We start from the raw sequence: 20,468 nt of genomic DNA on the forward strand, positions 1-20,468 counted from the left end.
CGTGGCTCCCAAACAAAATCGACGTTCTTTTTTTCCCCACAAATAGAGCTTTCTTTTGGTGGTATTTGATCACCCTGGCGGTTTTTATTTTTTTGCACTATAAACAAAAAAAGAGCGACAATTTTGAAAAAAAAAACACATTTTTTACATTTTGCTATAATAAATATCTCCCAAAAAATATATTAAAAAAATATTTTTTTTCCTCAGTTTGGGGATATTCTTCTATCTATATTCTTCTGTATTCTTCTACATATTTTTGGTTAAAAAAAAAAGAAGCGTTTATTGATTGGTTTGCGTAAAAGTTATAGTATTTACAAAATAGGGGATAGTTTTATGGCATTTTTATTAATATATTTTTTTTTTTTTACTAGTAATGGTGGCGATCAACAATTTTTATTATGGAGGACACATCGGACATTTTTGACACATTTTTTGGGGCCATTGTCATTTATACAGCAATCAGTGCTATACAAATGCACTGATTCCTGTGTAAATGACACTGGCAGTGAAGGGGTTAACCACTAGGGGGCAGTATAGGGGTTAAGTGTGTCCTAGGGGCGTGTTTCTAACTGTGGGGGGGGGGCGTGGCTACGTGTGACACGTCACTGATCTTTGCTCCCGATCACACTGTCAGTAGGCAGAACGGGGAGATGCTTGTTTACATTAGCATTTCCCTGTTCTTCCTCTCTGTGAGTGGATCACCGGTATCCCCGCAGTGATACCAGGACCTGCGACCTGACTCACGTGCCGCCAGCAGCTCGGACGAGATGGCACGGCGGCAAATTTTAAAGTGATGTACAGGTATGCCCATTTGCCCAGCCATGCCATTCTGCCGATGTACATCGGCGTGCACCGGTTGGGAACCGGTTAAATAACAAACCAAGAGAAGAAAAAAAAAAGGGGGGGGAGGGGTAATCCCCTCTCCTACTTCCACGTGTTTTTGGATTCCCCCTCTACCAAAACCTCATATAATATAAGAGGCCACTAATGGCCATGTTGTCAAAAATAAAATAATTATATCATGTGATGAAATATTATCAACTGTATTTACATGTAAACAACCCTCCTAACTTACTCCGCTGTTTCCAATATCTGGGGATTAATAGTTTAGCTGCGTTCAATAAGTGTGGTCTGATGCTTTTCCTGTAGGTTTCAATGGAACCGGGCATTCCATGGCATAAGAAGCAAAGAGGTGTGAACTCCATAGGTCTAGGTGTCCGCTTTTCAATCCATGGTGTAATTGCTACCCAAAATGCTTTAATCTTGGGGTATTCCCACCACAAGTGGAGAAATGTACCCCTTTGCTCATACCCTCTCCAACACCGGGCATCTGCTGCTGGATACATCTGAGTTAATCTTACTGGTGTCCTATACCACCTTGCCATTTCCTGAACATATGAACTTATGGATGTTGAGTATGTTGATTTAATCTTTTTTTTTTTTATTTGTTCATCTGACAGCTCCTTATTTAATTCTCTTTCCCATTTAAAGTATGAAACTGTACTCTTTTGGGCGCCGAGTATCAGTCTGTACATCTGAGACAACAGATGTCTAACGTCCCTTAAATGCACACACTGGCCCTCAAACACCGTAATTGAGTTTAATGGTCTCCTCATAAGGGTTTCATCTTATTAACCACTTTCAGACCGGACCATTTTGCTGGTAAATGACCAGAGGTCTTTTTACAATTTGGCACTGCGCTGCTTTAACTGGTAATTGCGCGGTCATGCAATGTTGTACCCAAACAAAATTTGCGTCCTTTTCTTCCCACAAATAGAGCTTTCTTTTGATGGTATTTGATTGCCTCTGCGATTTTTATTTTTTGCGATATAAATAGAAAAAGACCGCAAATTTTGAAAAAAAATGATATTTTCTACTTTTTGTTATTAGAAAAATCCAATAAATTCAATTTTAGTCATACATTTAGGCCAAAATGTATTCAGCCACATGTCTTTGGTAAAAAAAAAGTCAATAACTGTATATTTATTGGTTTGCGCAAAAGTTGTCACATCTACAAACTAAGGTACGTTTTCTGGAATTTACGCAGCTTTTAGTTTACGACTGCCTATCTCAGTTCTTGAGTTGCTAAAATGGCAGGGCAGTACATAACCCCCCCAAATGACCCCATTTTGGAAAGTAGACCCCCTAAGGAAATTGATAAGTGGCATGTTGAGCCCATCGAATATTTTATTTTTTTGCCTCAAGCGATTGAATAATGACAAAAAAATAATTTTTTTTTTTTTTTTTACACAAAGTTGTCACTAAATGATATATTGCTCACACATGCTATGGGCATATGTGAAATGACACCCCAAAATAAATTCTGCTGCTTCTCCTGAGTACGGGGATACCACATATGTGGGACTTTTTGGGAGCCTAGCCACGTACGGGGCCCCGAAAACCAAGAACCGCCTTCAGGTTTTCTAAGGGCGTAAATATTTGACTTCACTCCTCACTACCTATTACAGTTTTGAAGGCCATAAAATGCCAAGATGGCACAAAACCCCCACAAATGACCCCATTTTAGAAAGTAGACACCCCAAGCTATTTGCTGAGAGGCATGTTGAGTCCATGGAATATTTTATATTTTGCCACAAGTTGCGGGAAAATTACAAACTTTTTTTTTTTTTTTTTTTTTCACAAAGTTGTCACTAAATGATATATTGCTCACGCATGCCATGGGCATATGTGAAATGACACCCCAAAATAAATTCTGCTGCTTCTCCTGAGTACGGGGATACCACATATGTGGGACTTTTTGGGAGCCTAGCCGCGTACGGGGCCCCGAAAACCAAGCACCGCCTTCAGGCTTTCTAAGGGCGTTACAGTTTTGAAGGCCATAAAATGCCAAGATGGCACAAACCCCCCCCAAATGACCCCATTTTGGAAAGTAGACACCCCTAAATTTAGGGGTACACTAGTGAGACTAGGTAATAAATGGCGGGTGCCCTGAAACTATAAAAAAAATAACTAACCAACCAGCGTCACCTGTAACAGTTATATGGTGATCACTGGTGAAAGGGCTAACTAGGGGGCAATCAGGGGGCTTTATGCGGTAGTATATGGGGGTCCCTGGCGCTATAAAAAGCTGCAGCGAACCTAAATACCTACCTGCCTAACTAGCGTCACCTGTGACACTAATACAGCGATCAGAAAAACGATCGCTTATTAGGCTGGGTTCACACTGGAGCGATGTGGGAACGCCACGAATGCGCGGCGGGTTCCCGCATCACATGCCTCCCAGCGGCAGTTCACACTGCCCTATGCGAACTGCTGGGAGTGTCAGTGAAATGTTAATGACACCCCCAGATCAGTTCGCAAATAGCAGTGCGATCTGCAAACTCGGATCGCATGGTGTGAACACCCATGCGATCCGATTCTGCTGCGGACCAAAAAAAGGGTCCCGCGCGAGTTTGCGGCGGGTGCGGCGGGTGCGACACGAATTCAGCCATACTATCTGTATGGCTGAACTCGAATCGCACAGAGATCGGATGTGATTTACACTGCAGTGCGGTGCGAATCACATTCGTTCTCATAAACCGCTTCAATGTGAACCCAGCCTTAGTGACACTGGCGACGGGGGGGGGTTAGGGGGGTACCTTAGAACTAAAGGGGGCTAACCCTAACTGCCCTAACAGTTATTACAGTCACAAATGACACCCGCCGGGTGATCAGGGGGTTAAACCTTTATTAGGTAATAAATAGCGGGTGCCCTGAAACTATAAAAAAATAACTAACCAACCAGCGTCACCTGTAACAGTTATATGGTGATCACTGGTGAAAGGGTTAACTAGGGGGCAATCAGGGGGCTTTATGCGGTAGTATATGGGGGTCCCTGGCGCTATAAAAAGTTGCGGCGAACCTAAATACCTACCTGCCTAACTAGCGTCACCTGAGACACTAATACAGCGATCAGAAAAATGATCGCTTATTAGGCTGGGTTCACACTGGAGCGATGCGGGAACGCCATGAATCCGCGGCGGGTTCCCGCATCGCATGCCTCCCGGCGGCAGTTCACACTGCCCTATGCGAACTGCTGGGAGTGTCAGTGAAATGTTAATGACACCCCCAGATCAGTTCGCATATCGCAGTGCGATCTGCAAACTCGGATCGCATGGTGTGAACACCCATGCGATCCGATTCTGCTGCGGACCAAAAAAAGGGTCCCGTGCGAGTTTGCGGCGGGTGCGGCGGGTGCGACACTAATTCAGCCATACTATCTGTATGGCTGAACTCGAATCGCACAGAGATCGGATGTGATTTGCACTGCAGTGCGGTGCGAATCACATCCGTTCTCAAACCGCTGCAATGTGAACCCAGCCTTAGTGACACTGGCGACGGGGGGTGATCACGGGGTTAAACCTTTATTGGGGGGGTTAGGGGGGTACATTAGAACTAAAGGGGGCTAACCCTAACTGCCCTAACAGTTATTACAGTCACAAATGACACCAATGCAAAAAAAAAAAAAAAAAAAAGCAATTGGTGTCACTGTGACTGGGGGGGCAGGGGTAATTGGGGGGGTGATCGGGGGGTAAAGGGGGGGTGTGAGTGTGCCTGGCATGTTCTACTGTATGTGTGGTGTGTTGGTGCAACTCACCGAACCTCTCTCCTCGGTGCCGGAACGAAAAATACCGACACGGAGGAGAGAATACATCACTTCCTCTCCTGTGTTTACATTACAGGAGAGGAAGTGATGTCACAGAGGATTTCCATTCGTAGAGAGCGATCGCGAGGGGGTGGCCATGAATGAATGGCCGCCCCCTCATCCCGGATCGCTCTCGAAGGAATGCCGACCGCCGCAGGCACCGGGGGGGGCCCGATCGGGCCCCCCACCCGCGGGCAGGCAGGGACTTATATATACGCCCATATGCCTGCCCGTGCCATTCTGCCGACGTATATCGTCGTGCGGCGGTCGGCAAGTGGTTAAAGAAGCCTGTCATTTGATAGTATCTCCATCCTGATGTGGGTATATTCCCTAGAGTTGTTATCAATTCCGAGTAGGTTGCTAAGGTCCCCCGTGGGGAAAATTTACCACACGTCAAATCCCCCTCTCTCCCCCGGTGGGAACCATGGGAATCCCTCCAGCGGAGCTAAGGGGAACCAGTACCCTCCTGTTTTATTCAGATTGTCCCATATTGACAAAGAGTTCCATGTCAGGGGAGATGTCCATTTCGAGAGTCCTCTTGATGTACTCGGGATCCAAGGGGCCCCTGCTAAGTTCCTCCCCGCCATTGTTTTTTCTAGTGGGACCCACATTTTACTAGAGGAGTCATGGCACCAGTTCAAAATTCGAACCAGCGACATTGCCTTATAGTATTTTTATTTTTATTTATTTAATTTCAGGTACTTGTATAGCGCCATCAATTTACGCAGCGCTTTACATATACATTGTACATTCACATCAGTCCCTACCCTCAAGGAGCTTACAATCTCAGGTCCCCAACTCACATTCATACATACTAGGAACAATTTAGACAGGATCCAATTAACCTACCAGCATGTCTTTGGAGTGTGGGAGGAAACCAGAGTACACGGAGGAAACCCACGCAGGCACAGGGAGAACATGCAATCTCCAGGCAGGTAGTGTCGTGGTTGGGATTCGAACCAGTGATCCTTCTTACTGCTAGGTGCAAGTGCTACCCACTACACCACTGTGCCGCTCATAGTACACTGATATATCTGGCAGCCCCATTCCTCCCTCTGCCTTGCTTCTGCGTAAAACAAGGCCGATCCCAGGCAGGTGTTCGGGGTGCAGTGCACCTGGGTGCCAGAGAAATGGGGGCACTGAAGCGCCAGAGTGCCCCCTTCCCTCCTCCTCTTGTTCGTGTCCAGAGGCGGCTCTCTCCGCCGGTGTTCTGACGAGAAAGGCGGCGCTGTGGTTCCTGCTCAAGCCCCTCCCTCCTCCTGTCAGAGAAGGAGAGCAGCTGGAGATGAGATCAGAGGTGGAGCAGCTGGTCTCTATGTGGAGAGAGACCAGCCGTGCAGTGACGTCACTGGGGGGGGGGTTCCATGCCTGACACTTTCTCCTTCTCCTCTCTGTCTCTCACTCCTGCCTGCTGTGAACTGTTCTCCACCCAGGCGGTGTGGCTGCACACTGTCCTCTCCAGCTGCTGCCAGGGTTTATGTAACCTAATGGAGTGGGCGTCTTTACAAATGGAGGGGGTCTGTCCTGGGGGGTCTGTACTAATGGTGGGGGGGGGTCTGTCCTGGGGGGCCTGTACTAATGGAGGAGGGTCTGGACATTTGTTCCCTTGCTCGTAGAACCTATGAGCAAAGTATCTACATTTATTATAAATTTTTCGATCGAGACGTTGTGCGAGTTCTGCTTGAAGATTCCCTAGTTGTTGGATATATTAAGGGTCGAGATTTTTTTTATGTTTGATCTCCAGTGCATTCATTTTCTCTAATAACTCTCTCACTTCCTTCCTTCTTTCTTTCTTGATGTGGGAACCATAGGCTATTAATTCTTCTCTTATGACCATTTTATGGGCCTCCCACACTGCCTGGTCTGACACCTCGCCTGATGTATTCCTCTCAAAATAATCCCTTACTTTAACTAACAGTTCCTCGGCTATACTTTTGTTATCTAATATGGATTTGTTCAGTCGCCAAGTCTGTTCTATGTAACCTGCCTGGATCGGAGAGAGTGTCAAAGTTATTGAGGGATGATCTGAGATAGTTATGGACTCAATGGTACAGTTTTTCAGACCTTTTATAAATAAAATTGATCCACCATGAATACATCGATACGTGAGTAGATTTTATGTATTTTAGAGTAATAACTGTACTCCTTTACGCCATTGTGCATTACCCACCAGCTGTCTACCAGGTGTTGGGTGCATATAAGTTGTTTTAAGTGCTTTAAAGCTCTGAAGGATAGAGATGATTTCCCTGATGTTGTGTCCACACTTGGGTCCAGCACAGTATTGAAATCTCCGCCCAAGATCAAACAACTTTCCCTAAATTTCTCCAGCATCTTCAACATTTTAGCGAGAAAATGAATTGTCCCTGTGTCTGGTGCGTAAATTGCAGCAAATGTATATCGCTGGCTATGTATTATACCTTTAACAAACAGGAAGCGACCTTCTCTGTCTGCTTGTACAGACATCAATACCCATGGGCAAGTTTTCTTAAAAGCAATTGTAACCCCCCCCCCCCCCCCCCTTATTCTTGCAATAGGCAATGTTGCATGGTACCAATGGTTGAACATGTGTCCAGGCATATTAGGTATAGACCTCTCCCTGAAATGCGTTTCTTGTAGAAAAAGCTATGTCCGCTGAATAATGGTGCAATTCATGCCAAAGGCCCCTTTTTATGCTCGCATTATATGATACAATTTTTAATAGTGTAGCCATCTCTCAAAATGCCAACCATATCTTGTACTCTTTGCCCTTGACCAAAAGAAAAGAACCCCCAGGAAAAAAACTCTATAACACCCGCCCCCCCCGAAGATACGCCAAATATATCTCCCCCTCGGAGCATCCCAACTAACTGGTAGAGGGGTCCGCGCACACACTCTGTACCCGGTCCTCTCCACCCCCTCACTGATACCAGTTCAGCCAATCCCATTATATCGGGACCTTCCTAAAAAGACAGGGTAGCTCAAAATACCCCACTCTAGTTCCCTCCTCCCCATGTGCTATTTTCTTATATTCTCCAAGTATCTGAGTCTTCTAGCTGTAATATCCAGAAACCCTTTTTCTAAGATTCCCTCTATATCCTCCCTCCTGTACTGTAACTTATAATAATGGCCTAAATACATATTTCCCCCTGCAGCAACAAATAGTTTCTTCCACGTGCACATATTTACTGTACATATATAACACACATAACATATACCAAAAACCAAGAGAGAGAAAAAGGCCCCATCCTTAGGAGCTTTGGAAAAACTCCTCTTCCTCCTCATTCAGTAAACCATTTGTTAGGCCGTCTAATCTCTTATGTGGGTTTATGCCTCCCTTGACGATGTCTGCGTTGGCCCTTAGGGGAAACTTGTTGCCACTGTTCAGGCCGCTGTAGGGAGGTCCCTACTTTGTGTCCTCCAGTCTGTAAAGTCTACTAATGGAAGATCCAATGTTTCAACAAAAAGCTGCAGATCGTCTTTAGTACGTAAAGTTGCTGTTCTGCCATTCCTAGAGGCCGTCAGACTAAATGAAAACCCCCAACGATAATTAACCTCCTTTGAGCGCAGGGCTTTCAACAGGGGCCAAACTGCTAGGCGTTGGTACAGGTTCCTGCGTGTTAAGTCTGAGTACAGTGATAGATTTGTGACCTCAAAGGAGATTTCAGGCCTACTACGGGCCATTTTCTTGATGGTTTCCTTTACTGTATATATATGTACTCAACATATAACATCCCTGGGTTTCTCCATATTTTGAGTAGTGTATGTGGGTACCTGGTGTACCCGATCTATCTCAATACATTCAGGTGCAGAGGCCCCCATAATCTGACCAAACACTTTTTGGACAACTAAGGCTAATTCGGGTGTCTGAATTGTTTAGGGAGCCCTTTTATATGAATATTCTGCCGTCTGTCTCTATTTTCATAGTCATCCAATTGGTCTTTATACAAGTTTAGGACATCCTCGTGATATTTAATCGAGTCTTGAACCTCCGCCACTGCCTGTACCATTACCTCCTGACTCTCTTCCACACTTTCCACCCTATGTCCCAGTGCCCATGTGTCTTCTCTTAAGTCCTCTACTGCTTGCTGGCAAGCCTGCTCCACCGCACTAATTAGCTGCTAGATGTCAGTCTTTGTAGGAAAGGCCCTCAAAAGTTCCCTGATTTCCATCTCTGCATTCCCTCTAACATCGAAATCCATTTCTCCCCCTCTTCCAATAATGGGTTTGTGGGGCTTCTGGCCTGTGGGTTTAGGTTTTCTCCTTGTATCCAAGGGCCATAGCTAGGACCCGCCCTTGATTGGTTCTTCTCCCTCACTGCTAGTTCCTCCTTCGGTAGTGGGGCTCCTTTCTCTACTGTCTCTGGATTCCCCTTTAGAGATAGAACATCCAGTGCTGTTCTATTTGTGAGTTCAGGGGGGCTATGTTCTAATGTCAGGGTATCTGCTGTTTGCACATCTCTGTCTCTATTTCCATACCCCTCTTGGTCAATTTTTTTTTTATTAGTATCTGGAGTTTCATATATTTGGACACTTTATTTATTTTGGACAGTTTCATATTTATTTGCACTTTATAATTATATTTGTGGATGTAAGTTTACATTTTTAGGCACTTTTATTTCATTCTTTAAAACTTAAAATTTCATAAATTCATGTGCACTGTAGGAAGATATATAGGTATTTATTTATAAAGTATTTATTTAATTTATTTTTTGTTGTTTACACACCATTGGTCTTTTTATGCATTCTTCTGCACTTGATCTGCTTTTTGTTTTTTTTATATTGTGCACTAACACTATAGAGATATATAATTATTTTTATACACAGGTGTGGGCTGACTATATTTCTTGTTTGCACATGGTGCATGTAGTGTAAAGTCCCATACACACTATCAGTTTTACTGCTGAGTTTTTCCTTCAGGTTTACCAAAACCATGTAGTGTGAGGGCCTGCCTGATTGCATACACATTGAAACTCCTAAGGTTTGACCTCATATTATATGGTTTTGGTAAATCTGAAGGAAAAACTCTGCAGAAAAACTGATAGTGTGTATGGGGCTTTAGTGTATTCTTTTGTGAACAGCGCCATTTTCCCTTTGTTTGCATATTACACTCTATCTTTAAGTCTGCTAGTAAGTTCAGCTGAAGGCTGATCACCTAGCTGATTATTGATAACGTTGCCCCAAATCCATTGGCGGTCTCAGCTTGCTATGCCTAGTATACTTAAGGCCTCATGGGAGCTCGGGCAAGAGACTTGCTCACACGTCCACACTCATGCCCATTGTGAATGATTTCCAGTGGTTGGTAGCTCATTCATTTGAAATGTGGCATAGATTGGAATGCCCATCTCACTTGCTCCTCCCAGAGTTACTCGCTCTGTTGTCTGTGTTGGGTGGAGGGATATGTCTGTATAGTCTCAGACCCAAGTCACTGAGTGCAGTCTCAGGAGATGGGAGGCAGCAGTGTGGGACCTCTGCAACTTGTCTCATGTAATCATTTCATCTTCCACTGATTACTGAATACCAATATTATGAGTCCTGACCCTTACACTATATATTTTATATTCTACATTACATACTCCTGACCCCTGCACTATATACTCTATGTTGTACATTACATCATTCTGATACTATATAGTCCTATCTGTTGTATCTTATACAATATGTTGTACATTACATAGTCCTGACTTCTGCTCTCTCCCCTCCCCCCACTGCTATATATACACACAATATGTATTCTCTTTTGTTACACTCATTTCCTACCAGCTGGACATTTTATATCTGATGATTTGGTTGGAGCACAGACTTTTACTTGTTGATAATAATGTGATAGCATCATCAAACTTTAGAACCTTAAACAGAAAGTGATAATGAGGGAGGAGTCAATAACCCAATGACGGGGGTCTTCAGGATCAGTCCAGTCTTCATCTTGGTTGTTCTCCCCCCATCCTCACTCTCTGACCTCTGGTGGGGCTCAGCCCCGCTGTTATTCATGACTAAATCATGGACTAAATAAGGAAGTGCAGGACTTCTTGTGTTGGGAAGATGGCAATGAGTGATAGAGGGGGAGGGGACACTCGTCCTATAATCCCCTCATCACTGTCACTCCTATAAAAGACAGTTCTCGTTGTTTCCTCACTCTCTGACTAAGGTCCATGAATAAAGAAATGATCTGGTAGGAGATCAGAGGACCTATTTACTAGTTACCTTGAGGGGGGAATTGTAAGATCCTCAGAGGCAAAGCTGCCTGATGTGGGCGGAGTCCTGGTTTAGGGGAACCAATCAGCTCATGTCTAGTAATAATCTTTGTATTTCTATTTTAGTAGATGGACGGGAGATGAGGAAAACCTCAGAGGATTGTCTCACTTTGTCTCCAGACTGTAAAGTAGAAGATGAGGACATCACACAGTATAGTCCAGGAGAAAACCCGACTACCTCAAATGTCCATCCGGCACCACACAGTGTAGATGGACCATCGTATTCCTCTTATCCTGAGGAACCTCAGACTGTGCGGGACGGTGCCATCCGTCCAACAGATAGGAGGTTTTCCTGTACTGAGTGCGGGAGGTGTTTCCGTTCTAAATCCAATCTTAATGTTCATAAAAGATCTCACACAGGTGAGAAGCCATATTTCTGTCCTGAGTGTGGGAAATGTTTTTCAGAAAAGTCCAGTCTAAACCAACATCAAAGATCTCACACTGGGGAAAAGCCGTATTCCTGTCCTGAGTGCAGAAAACGTTTTTCAAGGAAATCCAGTCTTTCCATGCATCAGAGATCTCACACGGGGGAGAAGCCGTATTCCTGTCCTGAGTGCGGGAAATGTTTTTCACTCAAGTCCAATCTTAACGCACATCAGAGATCTCACACAGGAGAGAAGCCATATTCCTGTCTTGAGTGCGAGAAATGTTTTTCAAAGAAGTCCCATCTTTACAGACATCAGAGATCTCACACAGGGGAGAAGCCATATTCCTGTTCTGAGTGTGGGAAATGTTTTTCACTCAAGTCCCATCTTTACACACATCAGAGATCACACACGGGGGAGAAGCCATATTCCTGTTCTGAGTGCGGGAATTCTTTTTCACGGATGTCTGTTCTTTACAAACATCAGAGATCCCACACAGGGGAGAAACCTTATGCCTGTACTGAGTGCGGGAAATGTTTTTCAAGGAAGTCCATTCTTTACAGACATCAGAGATCTCACACAGGGGAGAAGCCATATTCCTGTATTGAGTGCGGGAAATGTTTTTCACAGAAGTCCAGTCTTAACACACATCGAAAATCTCACACAAAGCCACTTTCCTGTCCTGAGTGAGGGAAATGTTCCTCACTGAAGTCCTGTCTTCCTGTAAATCAGGGATCCCACACAACCCTCGAGATGTATTAGTGCCTTGAGTGCGGGAAATGTCTTCTATATGAATGTTGTTGGACATCACAGCTCTCATGTGGGGAAGAAGCACACCCTGATATACACCTCAGATATACTCCATGGCTGATCTTCATCATGTAAGAAACAGTTTGTAAGGAGATCAGAGATCACCAAAGACATGGAGGAAGTGTTGTACCATTTTGGCCATTGACAGTAGTAGAAAAATAAAAATTGAGTCATTGACTTTCATTGGCTGAGCACATTTTGTGGTGTAAACACTTAGAGATCTATTTTTTTTTTTAAATAGTTGAATGAACTATTCATGAACTAGCATTCATCCAGCTGTGATGAGTTTTGGCTATATTTTATTTCCTGTGATGATTGGCTCCACCTAGTGGCCATAATGTTGTATTGCACTATTTTTACATATGGAGGTATTTCAGGAAAAAATCTACAATATGGGCAATAGATGGCACTGACAATCTTGGAAAATTAATTTGTTAATTATTCACTTCAGCTTCAGAAAGGTTTTACGCCCTTCATGACAAAATAATTTATTGTTATTCAGCGCTGCACTACTTTAACTGGCGAGATATAGTTGCTGGACCATTAACAGCTCTTTTTAATCAATTTCTCTCTAACAGAAGAAGTCCCCATGATTGTCAGACACCTAATATCGTAGCTATCCACAAGAAGGGCAGCAAGGTAGAAGCTGGCAAATCCAAGCCAGTGAGTTTAACATCTGTTGTAGTCAGGGGTGGGCAGGAGTGGGGACTGCTCTGGGTGCATTTTTATACTGCAGGGTACCACCATTCTGACTATGTGGCTGACAGGAGTAGTGACAGTAGCATCAACACTCCTGTCAGCCAAGTGCTTAGAGTAGCAGGCAGAGCAGCAGAGATCCGGGAGCCTGTGCTCTCTCTTTTCCCCTCCCATGTTCAGAAGCCAGCAGCGATAATCACAGGAATACAGGAGCTGTACTGGAAAGAGGGGTGAGCACAACCGCCACAGTCCAGTGCTGGAGAATGAGAGGAAGAGAGAGATGAGATGGGGTGGGGCGGAGTTCTCGCTCCCTATAGCTCCTCCCTCCTGTCAGTGTCTGTACACACAGCTACCAGCTTCTATTTACATGAGAGATCGGGACTGTGTGGCATTTCCTTACTCCCCCATCTGCATTCTTTTGTTTTACCCCCTGCCCCACCCACCAATTCCCCACCGGCAGCAGAATTTGCAGCTAATCCCAATCTATTATTATTGTACAGGATTTATATAGCGCCGACAGTTTGTGCAGCACTTTACAATATAAAGGGCAAAAATATAATTCGAAACAAGAGGGTTAGGAGGGCCCTGCTCCTGGGAGCTTACAATCTAATAGGGAGGTGCTGGTGAAACAAAAGGTAGTAACTGTGAGGGATGAACTGATGAGGGAAGTAGAAGATTTGGTTGTTAGCTGAAGGCAGGATAGGCCTTCCCTGAAGAGATACACTTTCAGGGATTGTCTAAAAGTGGACAGAGTAGGAGATAACCAGACAGATTAGGGTAGCGAGTTCCAGAGGATGAGATAGGCTCTGGAGATTAGCATGGGAGGAGGAGACAAGGGAAATAGAGAGCAGGAAGTCTTGGGAGGAGCAGACAGGACAGTTTGGGTGATATTTGGAGATGTATAAGACAAAGACAACTCCATAGCTCAACTCACCAACCAGTCTGCTGACCAACCAAATTAGCCTGTCTAATGCCGCTTACACACGACCGGAATTCTCGTCGGAAAAAGCTCTGATGGTTTTCCTGACAGAATTCGGCTCAAGCTGTCTTGCCTACACACGGTCACATCAAATTCCGATCATTTAGAACACAGTGACGTACAACACGTACGACGGGACTAGAAAAAGGAAGTTCAATAGCCAGTAGCCAATAGCTTCCATCTCGTAGTTGAATCTGAGCATGTGTGATTTTTGGCGCGTTTTTCCGTTGGGAAAATAGAGAACATGCTATCAATTTTTGGATGCCGGAAATTCGGACAGCTAAATTCCGATGGAGCATACACACGGTCGCATTTTCCGATGAAAAGCTCTCATCAGTCTTTTTCTGGACGGAATTCAGATACCGTCTGTTAAAAGCAGGGGTTTAGTTAGCACACATTTGCAAACGCATGTGAAAGCTGCAAGGCCTTGTCACGGCACCATGCGTTGCTTTCAGTCCTAACTACAAATTTATAAGTGTCTCCACAGTGGAAGCACATGCATGGAATGGATAGATGTGGGACAGGTGAGCCTGGAGGCTGCCCAAGCCCCCTTAAAGGAACAGAAGCACACTGGACACCCTGCAACTAAACCCCTGCTTTTAAAGAGGAAGTAAACCCTGATGAGTTTACTTCCTCTTTGTTTCCCTGCAAAGGTAAAGCATAATGGGCTATTATGCATCGCATAATAGCCCACATAGGAGCTTGCGATGTCCACGATTTCCTTGCCGGCTGGAAGCGTCCATCTTCTTTGCGGGGTCACGGACTCCGGCTCTGTGACTGGCCGGAGTGGCGTGACGTCACTCCTGCGCGTGAGCCGCCAGTCACGGCATGTCCTTTAATGAAAACGGCATGCCGTGACCCTTCTAAAGTGTGCATGCGCCAAATACATTGGCGCATGCTCAGAAGGAATCCTCGTAAGGGGAATTGTAAATATCTCCTAAACCATGTAGGTTTAGGAAATATTTACAGCATCTACAGGTAAGCCTTAATCTAGGCTTACCTGTAAATGAAAGTGTGTTGTAAGGGTTTACAATCACTTTAATAGAAGGTTAGACAGGTTAATTTGGTTGGTCAGCAGACTGGTTGGTGAGTTGAGCTATGGAATTGTTTTTGTCTTACATGTATATGCCCTCCATGTGCTCTTCACTGTGAAGGCCAGTTATAGGTGTGGGCAGTGGCCAGTTTTTTTTTATATTTGGAGATGTAGCTCCGGGCAGAGTTGTAAATGGCTATGTTATTGTTAGTGTATTGAATTGTATTTCCTGGGCAATAGAAAGCCAGTAGAGGTATTTCCAGAGGGGGGTGGAGGATACTGAATGAAGGCCAGTGGAGGGATTGGCAGAGAGGGGTGGAGGATACTGAATGAAGGTCAGTGGAGGGATTGGCAGAGAGGGGTGGAGGATACTGAATGAAGGTCAGTGGAGGGATTGGCAGAGAGGGGTGGAGGATACTGAATGAAGGTCAGTGGAGGGATTGGCAGATAGGGGTGGAGGATACTGAATGAAGGTCAGTGGAGGGATTGGCAGAGAGGGGTGGAGGATACTGAATGAAGGTCAGTGGAGGGATTGGCAGAGAGGGGTGGAGGATACTGAATGAAGGTCAGTGGAGGGATTGGCAGAGAGGGGTGGAGGATACTGAATGAAGGTCAGTGGAGGGATTGGCAGAGAGGGGTGAAGGATCATCCTCCTTTTAACCTCTAGGACCACCTTCTCCCAATTTAGTAAAGTTAGGTCCTCCCCTCCCCCTCTTGTTCTTTGTGTAGCGGTGAGAGCCAACTTAAAGAGGGAAGGCAAATTGTGCTGACGTAAGGCCTGACCAGGAAAGGAAAATTAAGGTGAGTATTGACAACAGTTTTCTTCTTTCCTACTTGTGCTCCTGTCGGTACACTATGGGATAAACCCTAGCCAATATAGGTGGGAAATAAAAGACAAAATTTGCCAGATTCCATGCTTCCATACTTTAAATTACCTTAACAAAGAAGCTGATACCACCAATCATTCCAAATAAAGAAGAACTAGCATAACGTACAGTATCTCACAAAAGTGAGTACACCCCTCACATTTTTGTAAATCTTTTATTATATCTTTTCATGTGACAACACTGAAGAAATGACACTTGTCTACAATGTAAAGTAGTGAGTGTACAGCTTGTATAACAGTGTAAATTTGCTGTCCCCTCAAAATAACTCAACACACAGCCATTAATGTCTAAACCGTTGGCAACAAAAGTGAGTACACCCCTAAGTGAAAATGTCCAAATCGGGCCTAATTATCCATTTTCCCTCCCCGGTGTCATGTGGCTTGTTAGTGTTACAAGGTCTCAGGTGTGAATGGGGAGCAGGTGTGTTCAATTTGGTGTTATCACTCTCACTCTCTCACACTGGTCACTGGAAGTACAACATGGCACCTTATGGCAAAGAACTCTCTGAGGATCTGAAAAAAAAGAATTGTTGCTCTACATAAAGATGGCCTAGGCTATAAGAAGATTGCCAAGACCCTGAAACTGAGCTGCAGCACGGTGACCAAGACCATACAGTGGTTTAACAGGACAGGTTCCACTCAGAACAGGTCTCGCCATGGTCAACCAAAGAAGTTGAGTGCAAGTGCTCAGCGTCATATCCAGAGGTTGTCTTTGGGAAATAGATATATGAGTGCTGCCAGCAATGCTGCAGAGGTTGAAGGGGTGGGGGGGGTCAGCCTGTCAGTGCTCAGACCATAGGCCACACACTGCATCAAGCCTCTTCTAAAAATGCACAAGAAAGCCCACTAACAGTTTGCTGAAGACAAGCAGGCTAAGAACATTGGTTACTGAAACCATATCCTGTGGTCTGATGAGACCAAGATAAACGTATTTGGGTCAGATGGTGACAAGCGTGTGTGGCGGCAACCAGGTGAGGAGTACAAAGACAAGTGTGTCTTGCCTACAGTCAAGCATGGTGGTGGGAGTGTCATGGTCTGGGGCTGCATGAGTGGAACCATGAATGCCAACCGTTACATACTGAAGGAGAGCATGATCCCCTCCCTTCAGAGACTGGGCCGCAGGGCAGTATTCCAACATGATAACGACCCCAAACACCCCTCCAAGACGACCACTGCCTTGCTAAAGAAACTGAAGGTAAAAGGTAATGGACAGGCCAAGCATGTCTCCAAACCTAAACCCTATTGAGTATCTGTGGGGCATCCTCAAACGGAAGGTGGGGGAGCACAATGTCTCTAACATTCACCAGCTCTGTGATGTCGTCATGGAGGAGCGGAAGAGAACTTCAGTGGCAACCTGTGAAGCTCTGGTGAACTCTGTGATCAAGAGGGTTAAGAAAGTGCTGGGAAATGCCAGCGGTTTAAGCATTAATGGTTGTGTGTTGAATTATTTTGAGGGGACAGCAAATGTACACTGTTATACAAGCTGTACACTCATTACTTTACATTTTAGCAAAGTGTAATTTCTTCAGAATTGTCACATGAAAAGATAGAATAAAATATTTACAAAAATGTGAGGGGTGTACTCACTTTTTAAGATACTGTATGTCTACTTTAAAGTGATGAGCAAAAGTCTCCAGCTAGAGGTCCTGCATATGTCTTCAACCAGTACTTTTGCCACAGATGCCCACGAGGCTCTAGTCGAGCAAGTTCTTATACACTGCGGATGAGCAAGGACCTGTTCTTTGTAAGCCAAGAAAATTACCTTTGTGATCCAGGTAGCCAGAACTCTTAATGAAGCTGCCTCCCCTTTTCTAGGCCTACAAGGGAGGATAAATAGGTTCTCAGACTTACGTGTCTGCTAAGCCCGCTGTAGATATATTTGCATTAGGCTGACCATATCCAGTGGTCTAAGATCTAGATGGTACCGCCCACTGACCCTGTACCCAGACGTGACGTCATCTTGGAGTGTCCCTGTGTACCACTGATCGTCATCCCATCGTTCCGGAAGTGCTGGACACCACCAGTGCGGCCGGTTTACGAATCACTGCATCCAGCCAGTGAGACCAAACAACACCTCCCCTCTCCCCGGGACAGCGTGGCTGATTGATTTACATAACGGCATGCTGGAATTTTATCGCTTGTTTGTGAGTGCATCCGATTATAATTTATTTATTAAAAATCTTGTGGCTACACATAGAAGGCGCTGCTTTTGTTCCTTTGTATGTTCCAGAGTTCCTTCTAGCTTTACAGCTGGGTGGCCTTCCAAGGACAGCATTAGCTATCACTATTTTTATATGGACTAATTGTCATGGACTTGAATCATTGCCTTACTAAATAACCCAATCCCCCCATTTTTATATTGCTTTGGCCATATCCAGAGTGCACCATATTACTCTTTGGTTCGTCTTTTCTGGTGGCTAACACCGCCTCCCAGTCTATGTGAAATTTGGAGATTACTTTAGTGGCCAAGGCCGATGAGGGACACAGGATCCCCCTATCTGGATAAATGATGCACAATGGCTCTCTGCAGGATAGAGGTGCCAACTCTGACACCCTCCTTGCTGTTGTAATGGCTGTAAGAAAGACTAATTTGATTGTCAGAAACCAGAGTGGGCCAGATGTAGCGGGACCAAAATGCGGGCTGCAATCGAGATTTTAGTACCGTTCCCAAGTCCCAAGTTGGAAAAAATATACAGGACAATTATCGTAAAAGGGGAAGAGTGCATGACCACATCCCTAAATACAGACCACTAAACCAAACAAACTTCTTAAATCAGTGGTTCTCAACCTTTCTAGGGCCGTGACCCTTGATAAAATTTCCCAAGTTGTGGGGGGAACAGTAAAATTATGTTCGTAGTAGAGCTGCACAATTAATCATTAAAAAATCATGAGCATGATTCAACCCCCCTGACGATCTCTATTGTAGAGTTTGCCGATTCTTTCATATAAAAAGTGGAGAGACTTATCTCCTCACTCTGTCAAAAGAAAACATCCGGGCAGTCTGCCAAGTTTTTAAAATGAAACATTGTAACTAACACTTCCTTCAGATCAAAGGGATAAACTTCTGCGTGTAAAGAAAATAATTCAGGCGGTCAGCCAAGTTTTTAAACATGTAAATGCAGGAAGTGTAACCACTTAAAGTCTAAATCTTTTTCTGACACTTCTCTCTTAAGTTAAAATCAATATTTCTCTTATATTCACCGACCGACACAGCTTCTCTCTGTAACAACATGGGTTGTTAGCCCTATCACTAGGAGATACTAGGCAAAGTTTTAATACAACACTTCAGAACTCTTAGTTCCGCCTGGGGGGGGGGGGGCGGTCCCTCAGGCTACAATCCCCCACACTCTGCACCAGCAGCCTCAGTTTTATTTTGCCTAGTGAAGGAGATAGACCTAGGAACCCTGCGGGCCCATAGGTCCGTGTTTTTTGATGCAGAAGCTTGGCTTTTTTCGCAACATGAATGATCCTGTGATCTTCAATCAACAGCCGGCTGGATGACAGGCTGGTTCACTTATCCTTGTAGTCTCCCCTGTCCGGCCATCGAGCGTGTGCAGGTCACATCTACGGCTCGGCAGGCCACGAGAGGTGGTCGGTGAGCTTTTATGCTCCGGGGCATACATATGACCGGGCTACTGATGTCTGCGTCACAGTATGCCGGGCCAGTAACCTTCCCTGTACTGATCAGGAGTTGGCTACAATGGAATGTCTCCCAGCTCTTCAGGACTGGCAAGTACAGCTCTCCCTGTCTTGGCAGGGTTGAGCAGCTGGGCATTCCCTGGGAGGTCGATTCGGGGGCCCCTCACCCCCCTCTCTTCTCTCCTCTGTCCCTATCTCCCCTCCTTCCCCCCCTCACGGGGAGGCTGTGCATGGGTACTGAGCAGTGTGTGTGTGCCCCTGGGCTCTCACCTGGGTTCTGGCTGATTGGGGTGCCTGGATCCTGAGTTCTTAAACTCCCAGGAGGTGCCTGTGAGGCGGTGCTGCGCTGTGTCTCTGCCACATGTTTGTTTCTGTCTCTCATGGCGCTGGCTGGTGCCCATTTTCAGTGTGGGCAAAGGACAGCATGCTTCTGGGCTTTAAGCGCCCATTTTCCTGGTGATTCCCTATTCAGGACACTGGCGGCCATTTTCTTGAAGTCGGACCATGTTTTTGTGCTGTAGCAGCAGCTTCATGTGTCCTCAGCTTCCTGTTTGTCATTACTGAGTGCTGGACAGCCTTCTAGGTAGTCTGAGCACGTTTCTCAGATCGCTCAGCGATCGTTCTGACAGACTGCCACAGACACAGTTTTGGTTCCTCTGCATCTGGGAGCGCTAGGGATCTACAGGCACTGCTGTAAACAGTGCGGAACTCCTCAGGGCAGTGAGTCCGGCGGGTTAGAACCCCTCAGTCAGCGGTAGCAAGGAGAGTGGGACTGTCACTATCCTAAGTCCCCTTTGGGGGCAGACAGGGTAGAGTCAGCATGGCTTCAGAAACTCGTGTTTCTTCCCCCGAAATCCAGGCAATTGCAACCGGGTCACCTGTGGATGGTGCAGTCCCCATGGACACCCTGACGGCGGTCCTCAATTCGTTCATTGCCAAGATGGAGGCGGTGCGTGGGAAAAAAGGTGCTAAAAAGCGGCCCCTGCCCCCCATCCTCTGGGGAGAGCTCTGACGCAGACTTGGGTCCTGCTGAGGCTGGTGACCTCTGCTCTGTCTTGTCAGATGAAGCTGACCAGGGCCGTTCGAACACTGAGGATGAGTCCATGTCTGGGTCCGTGCGCGACAAAGCGCTTATTGGAGCACTTATCACAGCTGTGTGTGATACCCTGAAGATTCAGGAGCCAGC

The 20,468-nt window shown here is 45.5% G+C and overlaps 2 protein-coding genes across 3 annotated transcripts in view; both read left to right on the plus strand.

Moving 5' to 3' along the window:
- LOC143986888 (uncharacterized) overlaps positions 1–12,232 on the plus strand; it is a 99,616-nt gene extending 87,384 nt beyond the window's left edge. The window contains exon 17 of the mRNA XM_077485292.1: positions 10,941–12,232. Within this exon, the coding sequence (XP_077341418.1) occupies positions 10,941–11,929 (989 nt within the window). The 3' untranslated portion in view covers positions 11,930–12,232. The remainder of the gene's footprint in view (positions 1–10,940) is intronic.
- LOC143989592 (uncharacterized) overlaps positions 1–20,468 on the plus strand; it is a 110,573-nt gene that overhangs the window by 60,819 nt on the left and 29,286 nt on the right. The gene's annotated exons all lie outside the window — the stretch shown is intronic.

Source organism: Lithobates pipiens, unplaced genomic scaffold (assembly GCF_037356315.1).
Source record: "Lithobates pipiens isolate NorthernLeopardFrog02 unplaced genomic scaffold, aLitPip1_a1.2 Scaffold_18, whole genome shotgun sequence".
NCBI classification, from domain to species: Eukaryota; Metazoa; Chordata; class Amphibia; order Anura; family Ranidae; genus Lithobates; species Lithobates pipiens.